At 61.6% G+C, this 12,312-nt stretch overlaps 2 protein-coding genes across 4 annotated transcripts in view; one reads left to right on the plus strand and one right to left on the minus strand.

Annotated features, from left to right (window-relative positions):
- Positions 1-12,312, minus strand: part of TBC1D14 (TBC1 domain family member 14) — a 298,797-nt gene that overhangs the window by 224,315 nt on the left and 62,170 nt on the right. The gene's annotated exons all lie outside the window — the stretch shown is intronic.
- Positions 8,736-12,045, plus strand: GRPEL1 (GrpE like 1, mitochondrial). The gene is made up of 4 exons (XM_056132921.1): positions 8,736-8,857; positions 9,705-9,870; positions 10,291-10,372; positions 11,439-12,045. The coding sequence occupies exons 1-4, from the start codon at positions 8,796-8,798 to the stop codon at positions 11,783-11,785; spliced, it is 657 nt and encodes a 218-aa protein (XP_055988896.1). The 5' UTR covers positions 8,736-8,795; the 3' UTR covers positions 11,786-12,045.

The following is a 12,312-nucleotide window of genomic DNA, read 5'->3' on the forward strand; positions in this document are numbered from 1 at the left end:
GTGACAGGCACCGAGAGGGAGAGTCCGAGCTCCAGGCTCCAGATCCCTCGGCGATTTCAGCCCACACACGGAAAAGGAAGGGCTCGCGCAGGAGCGACAGCACGGTGGGGAGGGCAGATGACCCGGGTTCGTTCCCCGGCATCCATATGGTTCCCCAAGCACCGCCAGGACTAATTCTTGAGTGCAGAGCCAGGAGGAACCCCTGAGCATTGCTGGGTGTGACCCCCAAAAAAGGAAAGGAAAAGGAAGAGCAGTTTGAGAATGGAACAGCCAGCTCTCACAGCTCACAAACATCGCCTCGACGGAGGAAGCCCGGCAGAGCTAAAATCAAACTCCCAGGAGTATGAAGAGAATTCAGAAAGGTTTGGGGACTAGAGAAACAGCAGCTACATTCCTCGGCGCCAACAACAGACAGAAAACCTCCATCCTTTTAAAATCGTTTAGCATACAGTAGCGACAAAGAAACATCACCTGGAAATCAATCTCGCCAGGAGGTAAGGCTCGTGGGCGGGAGAATCCGAGCCAAGGAAACGCCCCTCCACACGACTGAGCCTCCTCACCAGCCCCAGAGTTCTGAGTGTCCCCAAGTTGTCACCTCGGGTCCAGGTTCTGAGGAACAGGTGGGGTCCTTCGGAAATTCCCCACCCTGCACCCCCACTCCACTACAGAGACAGAGGAGGGCTTAGGGAACTAGAGGGGGCCAAGCCCATTAATGATTAACACTCCAAATAGCAGAGGTCGCTTACAGACACGCCCACCCCACAAGGGCCCGCAGGCCAGTCTCTGAGGGTCCAAGGAGCCCAGAGGGGGCTGAGGCAGGAGCCAGAGTTCCAGAGGAGGTGGGCCAGGCCACACCTTTGCCTGGGCTCCTGGGGAGCCCTGGAGAGTGAGGAGTTGCAGGCAGCAGGGCCTGAGGAGGAGGTGTGGGCACTGGGCCTGCGATGGCTGTGCTGCTCCAGGGGTAAGGGGGGGGGGGGGGACCAGAGGTTGAAGTCAGAGCCTTGCCCGTGAAGAGGACGCAGGGCAGAGCCAGCTGACACACGGGGTTCTGGAACTGCAGTGACAGTAGGCCAGTCCACCTTCATCCTGTTAGGGGGCTCCCGTACAGTCAGCTGCCCAGGCCTGAGGAGCGTCCTGTGCTATTCTGAGTGCGGGTGTCCTGGCTGCCAGCCTCCTGGGGACTCCAGGCCATGCCTGCCTGCTCTGACTATCTCCCAAGGTGTGGCACTATCTGGGCGAGCAGCACCCCAGCCTTAGAGTGGCTACTGGGCTCAGAGAAGTTCAGTGACCTGCCCTAAGGCACACAGCTGGAGAAGCAGGCAGGGATCTGACTGCATACACACACACACACACACACACACACACACACACACAAATGCATACACACGCACACATACACACACGCACACACACAAATACACACATATACACATTCATACACACGCACACTTATACACATGCATACACAAGCACACACATGCAAATACACACATGTGCACAACGCATACACATGCACACGTATACACATGCATACGCACATGTATGCACACGCACACACATGTATATACACACATGAGCACACACACACGCATACATAGTCACTAGAGCTCATTCTCCCCTCCCTAATACACGCCAGGCTCCAGGCTGCAGGGAACCGGGAAAGCTGGTTTCATCTTAGTCTCCAGAAGGCCCCATTTCTGGCCCCGGGTCCGGAAGGAGGAGGTGAGCAGATGGAGGGAAGGCAGACCTGCTGGAGACACCCCAGAAAACTCTCACAGCCTGTGGGTGCCAAATGCTACCCCCAGGCGCTCCCCCACCCTCCTCTTCCATCTTGTTGCTCCCCTGCAGCTCCTGTCCCTCCCCCACTCCTTCCAGCACACACACATACACACATTCTCAAACATACTCTCACACATTCACATGAGACACATACAGTTACACTCACACACTCAACCATTCTCACATGCTCACACACACACATACACTCAAAACCATTCTCATACACTCACACACACACACTCAAACATTCTTTCAGGCTCGTACATACTCATACCAACACATTTCACATGCATGCACTCACACTAAGACACACACAGTTACACTCACACAATACACCCTCACACACAGAGAGGCTCCTTCACAGGCCTCTGTTCTATGTGCACCCCACTACTTGCACCCTGCAAGGTCACTGGCATCCCACCTCCCCCACCATAACCACACCCTGTGCAGGCAGGGGCTCTTCCTGGGGGTGCAGGGCCCTGCCTCGCAGGCTGAATCTTGCCTGGATGTGCCGCAGGGAGCACAGAGTCAAGGAGAGAGGGAGTGGGGAATCCCTGGAGCCCCCCACGCATGGCTGCCCCATGTCGCCCTGATGAGGTTCACAATGGGAGAAAAGGGCAGTGGGGCATCTGGGGCCACTGTTTTGGGTCTCTGTGACCTTGGCCTTGCTCCGGTGCCCCCCCCCCCCCCCGCTCTCTGCTCTGTGCTCAGGTGCCTACTGCCTTGGCAAGGAAGGGGAGACGGGGGCTCAGATCCTCCCCTCACTGCAGGCCTGTGCCTGTCACTGGCGTGGGCCCGTCCTCTGCTGGCAGGGCTGGGGGTGTCCGGGCGTGATCGCAGGGCCACACAGCTGCGTGTCTGTGATGCCTAGGGCAACGGTACAGCTGGCTGGACTCGGAGGCCCACAGACAGGCGGGTCCGCTGCAGCTTTGTTGGGGGGCTGGTGACCTCCCAAACAGTGCTCAAGGGTCTGGGACTGCTCCCGCTGACATGCAGGTCCTGCTCAGCCCCAAGGCTGTGGCGCTGCCAGAGCCCTGCTGGACTGAGGGTCCAGGGTCGAGTCGGCAATGCTGGGCAGCAGGCAGGTGGGGAGTGAGTCCCCAGAGGGGTGGGGGGCTGACAGGAAACCCTGGGGAGTCTTGCCTCAGTGGGGGGACGTGCAGCTCCCCACCCTCCTCAGAATCAGGGCTGCGCCGGGCCTGGGAACCCACCGAACCTGGCCAAGTCTCCAAGGAGAACTCAGGTGGCGAGGGGCTGGGGCATTAGTGAGCCCCAGGATCTGAGGCCCGTTCCCATCCCCTCCGCCCCCCATGGCCACCACGGCGTCCACACCTGGAGTGGGGCTACACAGCGCCCCAGCCAGCTTGGTGACACCAGAGTGAGCTGTCTACAGATGGACCATCCCCAGATGGGCTGTCCCCAGTGTGGACTGTCCCCAGATGGGCTGCCCCCAATGAGCTTTCCCCAGTGTGGACTGTCCACAGTTGGACTGCCCCCAGATGGCTTGTCCCCAGTGTGGACTGTCCCCAGATGAACTGTTCCCACACACCTCTAGGATCTCCAGAGCTGGTGGTGTGGGTGTGGGTGTGGTCCGTGTGCCACTGGCTACTCCATGTCCCCACCTCTCTGCATCTGAGTCACAGGGATGGGGGGACGGCGAACAGCTTCCAAGCCAGGAGACAGCCTTCTCCTCAGGAACCTGAGCTTGACAGAGCCCCCTGCCAGGCGGACAGGCTCCCCTCCTCCTGCACCGCTTCCCCCGGCCTCCCACATTAAAGACCAACGAGTGGCAGAGGCTGAAGGCCGTTGCGGCCTCCACAGGGCCATCAACTGGGAGCATGTCACTGAGTCCCACAGGCAGACCCCAAAGGACTCCTGCCAGACCCCCAGGCCCCCGGAGTCCTATCGTGAGCGGGGGGTGGCTGGGGAGCAGCGCAAGTGGACGGTTGCCCTTGGTGGGCCCTGGGAAGGCTCAAGGGCTGGAAGGGTGTTGCCGTGCCAGCAGCCACGCCACATCCAATCCCAGGCATCGCACAGAGTGCCCGAAGTGCCGCCCTTCTCCCCAGGTACCACGGCCTTGGCCCCTGCTCTCAGGACGGCCACGTGCTCTCAGCAAGGGGTGACAACTCTCTCTGCCATGGTGACCCCCACGGGCAGATTTCAAGAGCTTCTGGAACTTGCCAAGAGCACACAGCTGCAGGCATGGGTCCAGCCCCACCTTCTGGCAGAGGGTTTGCTCGGTGGATGCAGTTCATAGCAGAAAGTCCTGACAGCTGGGAGACTCTCACGTTGTCTCTGATCAACCATGCGTGGATCAGCGTTTTCCAACGACATGTCTGCATAGGGGGGTTGGATTCATTTGTTCTGGTTCTTTGTGTTTGGAGCCATACCTGGGGATACTCGGGCCTTACTTCTGCCTCTGCACTCAGGGATCACTCCTGGCAGTGCTTGGGGTGTCAGGGATAGAACCTGGGTCAGCTGTGTGCAAGGCAAGTGCCATAAGCCCTGGACGATCTCTCTGGTCCCAAATTTGCATTCTAGGGAAGATGAAAGCTGAACCAAAGCACCATCTATCTTCCTGGGCAGACAGGGTCCCCGCAAAAGGTGCACAGCTGTGTGTGTGGATGCAGAGTCACTGTTTCTGCTATGTTCAAACGGCCTCCGAAGGCCTGCAGGCCCCCACTTCAGAGATGGGAAGGGGGATGGACAAGAGGGGAACCACCTGCACTGGGCTGAAGGAAGGAGGGAAGGGAGGAGGGAAGGAAGGAGGGAAGGAAGGAGGGAGTAGGGAGGAGGGAAGGAAAGAGGGAGTAGGGAGGAAGGCATCAGGAAGGAAGGAGGGAAGAAAGGAAGGGGGAAGGAGGCAGACTCGTGGTAACATTCCATCCACGATGCCCATAGCACATAGTGTCCAGAGCCCAAAGCGTTCTTTTGAAACATGACGGGTATTTCTCACACCCCATTTTTTTCAGGTTTGGTTTCAGGAAGCGGCATCTAGGTTGCAGTGCGCTTGCTTTGTACTCACGATGCTTCTGGCCCATCTGTGAAGCTGCTGGGTCTGCAGGCAGCAGGCCTGTGTTTTCCTGGGCAAAGAGTGCGCCCAGCAACACTGCTGCCCTCTGCCACGCGGGCCAGCCGCCACCACAGACCCGACTCAGGTGCCCAGTAGGAATGGGTGGCGTGGGGGTGGGGGTGCCGTGAGTGGGGGGTGCGGGCCCCAGCGGGTGAGTGCCACTTTCCTCAGCCTCCTTTGCGGCTATGTGTGCCAGCCACGTATGAGGCAACAGAACAGGCTGCCGTGGTGCCCTCCTTCTCCCCCATCTGCCCTTCTTCAGTTTGGGGTGCCGCTGTCATGGCTCCATCCCGTGCTGGTAGGCACCACCTGGGGAAGAATACCGTGAGCAGGAAAGAGCTGGGACCCAGAGCGGAGCTATGGGGACTCCCGCCCCCGTCAGTTGTGTGACACTGACCTTCTGTGATCTGAGGTACGGTGGCTTGGGTCAGACTTGGGGGTTCAGGTCTTGGGTCCCCCTGGTTAAGGAGCTGGCTGGGGGACCTCTGACATCTCCTGGTGCCCCCTCCTCCTACCTGCAGTGGGGAGCTGACTCTTCCTGGAGCAGCCCGCAGGACTGCGCACCAGGGAACCTCTCCTGCGGGGACCCCACCGAGCCTTTGCTGATTCGTCCCAGCCACCCCCAGCTGCGGCTGATTGGAAGCCCTGGGGTCACGCTCCAGAAAAATTCTCTGTCAGAGAGATCGGGCAGGGTGAAGGCACTGCCGTGCACAAGGATGACCCAATCCCTGGCCCCCCATAGGGTCCGGACTCCGCCAGGAGTGACCCCTGAACACAGAGGCGAGAAATAGCCCTGAGTCCAGGTGTGGCCCAAAAAATAAGGAAACAAAAACAACAAATAAAAGAATTTTGGAGGCTGGATAGCACAATGGGCAGGGCCTTGGCCTTGTGCGTGGCCCGCTGGGTTCAATCCCCAGCACCCCATGCAGTCCCTTGATCCCGACAGGAGTGGTCCCTGAGCACAGAGCCAGGAGTCAGCCTTGAACACTGCTGGGTGTGGTCCCAAAACAAAACACAAGAATCCTCTCCACTGCCTAGGTCCCACCCAGACCTTTTGTGGGTGCTCCCAAACAGTGCTCAGATGGCTCAGGGCCCCTAACAGCGGTTTCGCTCCAACTGGGCCACTGGGTCAGTGCAAGAGCCTGAGGATGTGGTGCAGCTGGGCCCCTGGTGCCACTCTGGGAAACGAGGGAATGAGGGTAGAATGGAGTCGGCCGCATGCAGGGCGAGACCCAGAACCGTGCTGATCTCTCTGTCTCCCAGAGGGATCTGAGTCGGTTTAGGTGGGAAGGAAAGTGTCTCAACGGACTGTGACCGCAGGCCCTGGAAGCTGGGATCAGGAGGGGGAAACATGCAAAGGCCTGCGTGGCCTCGGGAAGATACTGTGGCTGGCCGGCCCAGCACTCCCGCCAGCCGTGGCCCTGTGATGCCCAGCTCTGAGCAGGCCTGCAGACACAGGCTGCCACGGGTCTCCTGGGGCCGTACCCCTCAGCTTGCCCTCTGTGCCTCCACCTTGCCCAGGCCTGCACAGCCCACGCCTGAGTCTGCGGGCAGACTTGGGAGGGGCTAGGACCGGCTTGGGACACCCTGACATGATGCAGGGAGCAGATTCCCCAGAGCAGCAGCTGAATGGGCCTCCGCGGGGGAACTCCCCAGCTTCCTTCCCTGCAGTTCTGGGAACCGCCACGCGGGGGAACATGGCAGGCCTCTGCTCAGGGAAAGGTGAGACCGTCGGCAGGACCCAGGGCCAGGCCACCAGAGAGTGCGCCCAGGGACACACGCAGCTCCAACGCGACCGCGACCAGCGATCTTGCCGCGGTGTCAGCGTATCCTCAGAGCCCCTGAAGGGCACGGACACTTGTATCTTGTAGTGGGGACAACACACGGCCTTGCTCTGGGTCGGTCCTCTCTTGTCTCTGTGCCTGAGACTCGCTCCTGGGGAGAGCAGGGACCAAGCAGAGCAGGGGCAAAGCCTGAACTCGGCCCTTTCAGACTCTCCCCACTTCGGCTGTGTTCAGGGCTTTTGGCAGAGCTTGGGGGACCCTATGGGGTGCTGGGCATCAAACCCAAGTTGGCCATGTCCCTGCCCACTGTAATATCTCCCCGAGCCCCGCGCCACTATCTGTATCTTTTAAATCTTACAATATGGAGGCTGGAGTGATAGCACAGCAGGTAGGACGTTTCCTTACACAAAGCCAACCCGGGTTCAATTTCCAACATCCCATATAGTCCCCTGAGCACCGCCAGGAGTAATTTCTGAGTGCAGAGCCAGGAATAACCCCTGTGCATCGCCGGGTGTGATTCCCCAAAAAGAAAAGCAAAATAAATCAATCTCACAATATGGGCCCCATTTTGCAGATGAAAGTGGGGGTGATAGAGTGACTTGCTGAGGTGATGGCTAGGAGAAGCAGAGGCTGTAGGTTTGAATTTTTATAGAAATCCTCAGACACGTGTGGCTATCTGAGCCCCAGCACGTCTCAGCTTCAGCCTCCTCAGCAACCATACTGCTCTGAGGCGTTTCTGACCCCACCATGGCATCTCCAATGACTGAGTCAATTTCACAGGTCACCCCAGTATTTCTCCCTCACAGAAGGGCCAGTCACTTCTGACACCATCCTGTTTGGATGCAAACGCCCCCACCAAACTCAGATGTCCCTTCCGACCTTAGTTTCTCCTGCTGAGATGCAAGTCAGGCCCACCTTGTGGCCCACAGCCCCTCTGTCCTCCATCTGAAGCCCTGCTTCCTTTCGGTCCAGGGTCCAAGCTAGTCACTCCCCCAGGCCACTGGGGGGGAGAATGTCCCATAGCCTGGCTTCCTGCAGGCGCTCACACTAAACGTTCATCCAAACACACAAACGCTTTTCGTGGCGACGGACCAAAAACCAAACAAAGAACAAAAACGAGGTCTGCTGCTGACAGATGGAACCCGAGAAAGCCCCGGATCTTGGGGAGATCACAGGCTCCGACCCGGTTCCAACCTCTGTCTCGAGGAGACCGTGGGCTCCAGTCCCAGGACTCTGGGGGACCAGAGGCTGCCGCCCAGGACGGTAGGAACGAGGGACCCTCAGACTGCGGACACTGGTGGCGGCAAACGTGCACGGGGAACGGACGGGCTGAAACATGAAAGTGAAGCCCAATCACGAACGGCCTTGGAACCGGCTGTCTCGCGGCGTTTCAATAAAAATCAAAAACAAAAGAAACACAACACAAACGCTTTTCGTGGCGACGGACCCAAACCAAACGAAGAGCAAAAACGCTGGGTGGCAGCGGGCGGGTAGCGCCGCGGCCCAGAAGAACGGAAGCCCTGAGCCCAAGGGTCCGGCCGCGGACGGGGTCTCCGAGACGCCGCGCTCGTCCGCCGCGCGGGGCTGCGGTCCGAGCAGCGGCGCGCTTCCGCTCGTGTGACACTGACCGCCCCTGCGGCCTCGCGGGAGGGTCCCGCCGCGAGTCTGCGCCCTAGGCCGGCCCCGGGCCCGCAGCAGCCTGCGCAGCCCCGGCCACTCCGGACACCTCCGCCGCAGCCAGCGGCCCGAGCCAAGGGCGCCCGCACACGCCCGCGCCGGGCGCCCGGCAGCCCCGACGGCCGCACTTCCGCCTGCCGCCCCGCCCCCCGCGCTTCCTCCCTATTGGTTCTTCCCCGGACCAGGCCCCGCCCACGAGTCTCCGCCCTCCGTCCCGTACCCTTTCACCTCTTCCACTGCGGGGGGCCTCGGGGGAACTCAGACCCCCTCCGCCTGGAGGCGGGGAAGGCGTCTTCGCCGTGGGCCACTTATATTGGCGCCTCATTCTTGTCCGTCAGGAGAGGAGCGGCTGGCGATTGGCTCACAGGAGCCGCTGGGCGGGAGGCAGGCGCGGAGTCTGCGCGAGTCGCCGGGATCGCCGGGGGGCGGGCCGAGGGCTCGCGCGCAGGCGCAGTGCGTGCGCGGCGGCGGCGGCGGCAGTCATGGCGGCGCGGTGCGTGAGGTTGGCGCGGCGCAGCCTCCCGACGCTGGCGTTGTCGCTCAGGTAAGCGGCGCCCGCGGTCCTGGGCCGCGGGCGGGGCGGCCCGCCGGCCTGCCGTCTCGGGCCTCCCCGGGGCCCGGGTCACCCCCGGGGCCGGCGCGGGCCTTCTCGGGGCCGGCCCCGGGACGGGCCCCCCGCGGGCTCTCGTGCCCCGCGCTGACCTCGGCGCCTGCTGCGGGCTGTGGAGGCCGCCAAGGTCGGGCTTCCCGGCCGCCCCGCAGCCGCCGGGGACGGGCGCGCCCTCGCAGCCCGGCGGGGTGAGCGGGGGCGGCGTCCCGCCGGGCCGCGGCCGTGCCCCCTGGACCCGGCGCCGGCCGCTTCTTCCCGGCGGTGCCGAGTCGTGCGCGCCGCCCGCTCCGGAGCGGGGTCGGGCGGGGGTTTCCGTGCCCGAGGCCGCCGCCCTCGGGTTCTGCGGGCGCCCTGCGGCGGCCCCACCGGGGCCCGGGCAAGAGGCCGCGCAGCCTCCCCGCGCCGCCGGAGCAGGACGGGCCGCGTCCGGGGGCCCGGGACGCTGATCTCCAGCCCCGAAGCTGCACCCACCCTTCCTCCGGGCGAGCTGGCAGGGCGCTGGGCAGGCTGGAGGAGTGGTCCCGGGTGGTGAGCCTGCCTCTGGGCGGCCAGCAGCCGGCCCCAGGAAGACACCCTCGTCCCTGCCCACCGGCCTTATTTCCAGAACCTGGGGCCGGAGGGGTGGCCGAGTGGAGAGGCTGGTTTTGGGGAACGCATTCGTCATGGGGACGGTTTGTCCGGGCAGGGGCTCGGGCCCAAATGGAGTTTCTCGGGTGTGAGTGTGAACCCATCCCCCCTCGGTCGCCCCAGACGTGGGGCTCATCCTGTCACCTTCCCGCAGGCCCGCTCCTCGGCTCCTGTGCATGGCCACCAAGCAGAAGAACGACGGCCAGAACTTGGAAGAGGATGTGGGCCTCGGTGAGCAGAAGGCAGGCGCCCCCACCCCGACCGAGAAGCTGCTTGCAGAGGAGAAGGTCAAGTTGGAGGAGCAGCTGAAGGAGACCACGGTGAGATGGGGACTCCAGCGCTGCCTGTGCTCCTTTCTCTCAGGCAGGAGAATGTCTCAGAGCAGGGCGGTGGGGGCTTGAGGGGTAGTGCAGTTCCCTTGCAGGTAGGTGGCCCAGGTTTGATCCCTAGCACCACCTGTGGTTCCCCAAGCATCTCCAGGAGGGACTTGGGAGCAGAGCCAGGAGTTAGCCCTCAGCACTGCTGGATGTGGCCCTAAAATAAACCCAAAATCCAAAATGATGGGAGCTCCGTGACTGCTGTGGGATCAGCTCTGTTGGGCCTGAGGGTAGCGTGCGCTCTCTCGGCCTCTGCCTGAGATCGCGGTGGTCTTGTCCTTTCTGCAGCTGCCCGCGTCCCACAGTATAGACACACTTGGGGTTTCTCTTCAGTCTTGGTAAACTCCCATTTTTCTTCTTCAGGAAAAATACAAACGCGCTTTGGCAGATACTGAGAATCTGCGGCAGAGGAGCCAAAAGTTGGTGGAGGAGGCAAAGTTATACGGTAACTGTGCTGGGCCTGGGGGAGGCTGCGGGGGGCTGCTGGCATGTGTCCATGCAGTGTTGTGTGGAAGGGCCCCGGGCAGGGGTGTGTAGGCTCCTCGGTGATGGGGGCATATTGCAGTGGCACTGGTGCTGGCCCTAGGCAGGAGGCCGTTGTCAACCTTCCCTGAGCTAGAAAGCGCCCTTGGATTTGGGCCGTGCCGTGTCCAGCATCATGACAAGTTTATCCCCAGCTTCGTTGGCTTGGGCTAGTCCCCGCCGCATTGTGTAGCCAGGCTCTGACTCGTGCATGAGGTCTCCTGGCCCAGATCTTGCTTCTGAGCCCCTGCGTGTGGCCACCCGCCAGGTGTGCAATTCTCACCTGGACTCATTCCTCCTCTCCTTGCTTCCCCTCCCCTGCAGCAAGGGAGCTACCCGGCCCCCAGCGTCTGTGCTCAGTGCACGCGGGCGAAGGCGGCATATACATAGCCACGCCTGCCTGGCGCTAACTGCCCCACACCTATTCCCTCTCGGCCTTGGGGTTTGCACTTGCGCACACACCTGCACCCCTGCACTCCTCCCGCCTGCCCGCCTCCTGCAAATGTTCGTGTAGCTCCTGGTCTTCACTTTGTCCCAGAACCCTCCTGGTATTTCCTCCTGGGCGTCCCTGTCTGAGACCGTGGGCAAGCCACCTCCAGCCACACACAGTGACAGGCTGTGGTCCCATGGGCCTCCTGTGCGGGGCAGACCGCCTTTGGCATCTGAAAGCCACGGCTGCCTCTTCCCACTGAGCTGCTGCCTCGGACTTGGAGTCTCCTGGGTGAAGGCTGCGCTCTGTGGTGCTCCCAAAGCCGCTGTCACCCTGCCTGCCTCTGCGCTGGGCCATCTGCTCTTCCTCTGAAGCAGTTGAGCTCCAGGGAGGCTCACAGCCGTGGCCAGAGAGAGCAGGAGGGGGTGGACAAGCTCAGTGGGGGCTGGGACCCCCAGGTACTCCTTCTCAGGCCAGGCCTCTTCACACAACCTATATCCTGTGGGGTCCTGGAGACCAAGCACTTGGCCACCACGAGACACGCACTTTCCCCTCCCAGGCATCCAGGCCTTCTGCAAGGACCTGTTGGAGGTGGCCGACATCCTGGAGAAGGCGACGCAGAGCGTGCCCCAGGAAGAGATCAGGGAGGACAATCCTCACCTGAAGAGCCTGTATGAGGGGCTGCAGATGACGGAGGTGCAGATCCAGAAGGTGTTTGCCAAGCACGGCCTCCTCCGGCTCGACCCTGCAGGGGCCAAGTTCGACCCGTACGAGCACGAGGCCTTGTTCCACACACCGGTGGAGGGCCGCGAGCCGGGCACGGTGGCGCTTGTGAGCAAAGTGGGCTACAAGCTGCACGGGCGCACGCTGCGGCCCGCCCTGGTAGGGGTGGTGAAGGGGGCCTAGCGTGCCAGGCTTGCTCTGGGGCTGCCCTCACGCTCGCTGTCCAGGCTGGCTCATCTGAGCCCACGGCCTTTCCCACTTTGTTGGAAAGCTTTAGTGACCAGAACCAGCAGGGTGAGCTGGTTTACAGTTGTGTTAATAATGAACTTGGAGTTGGGAGTCCGTCCCTTTTTTAGTCTGTCGATAGGCCACGTGCTCAGAGAACAGACCTGGGTGTTCCCCACCCGAGTCTGAGCGGTGTGCGTGTGTCGTCAGTGTTGAATAAAAGGTCTTTGGGAACCGCTGTCTGGCTGTCTACACCTGGCTGGCCACACCAGGCTCCTGCGTCTCCCTGGCCTGTAGGCCTGCGCCCGTCACTCACTAGATAAAAGTCTGGGTTTGGGAGACCCGAGAACATGCGCTCCTGGGTGTTCTTGCCACGTTCTCTGGCAGTAACAGGAGCTGACATATCTGCCTTGGGCCCTGCTCTTTCCCTAGTGAGATGGACATGCTCCCAACTGAGGCCAATGCTGGGCGAACTGGAACACTCA

Source organism: Sorex fumeus, unplaced genomic scaffold, assembly GCF_029834395.1.
Source record: "Sorex fumeus unplaced genomic scaffold, SorFum_2.1 ptg000095l, whole genome shotgun sequence".
NCBI lineage: Eukaryota > Metazoa > Chordata > Mammalia > Eulipotyphla > Soricidae > Sorex > Sorex fumeus.

What these genes read in the sequence shown, in the direction of transcription:
- GRPEL1 (XM_056132921.1), top strand. Translation starts at nt 8,796, where the DNA reads ATGGCGGCGCGGTGCGTGAGGTTGGCGCGGCGCAGCCTCCCGACGCTG. An exon ending in ACGCTGGCGTTGTCGCTCAG is followed by an intron (nt 8,858 to 9,704) that starts GTAAGCGGCGCC and finishes ACCTTCCCGCAG; the next exon opens with GCCCGCTCCTCGGCTCCTGT. An exon ending in AGCAGCTGAAGGAGACCACG is followed by an intron (nt 9,871 to 10,290) that starts GTGAGATGGGGA and finishes TTTCTTCTTCAG; the next exon opens with GAAAAATACAAACGCGCTTT.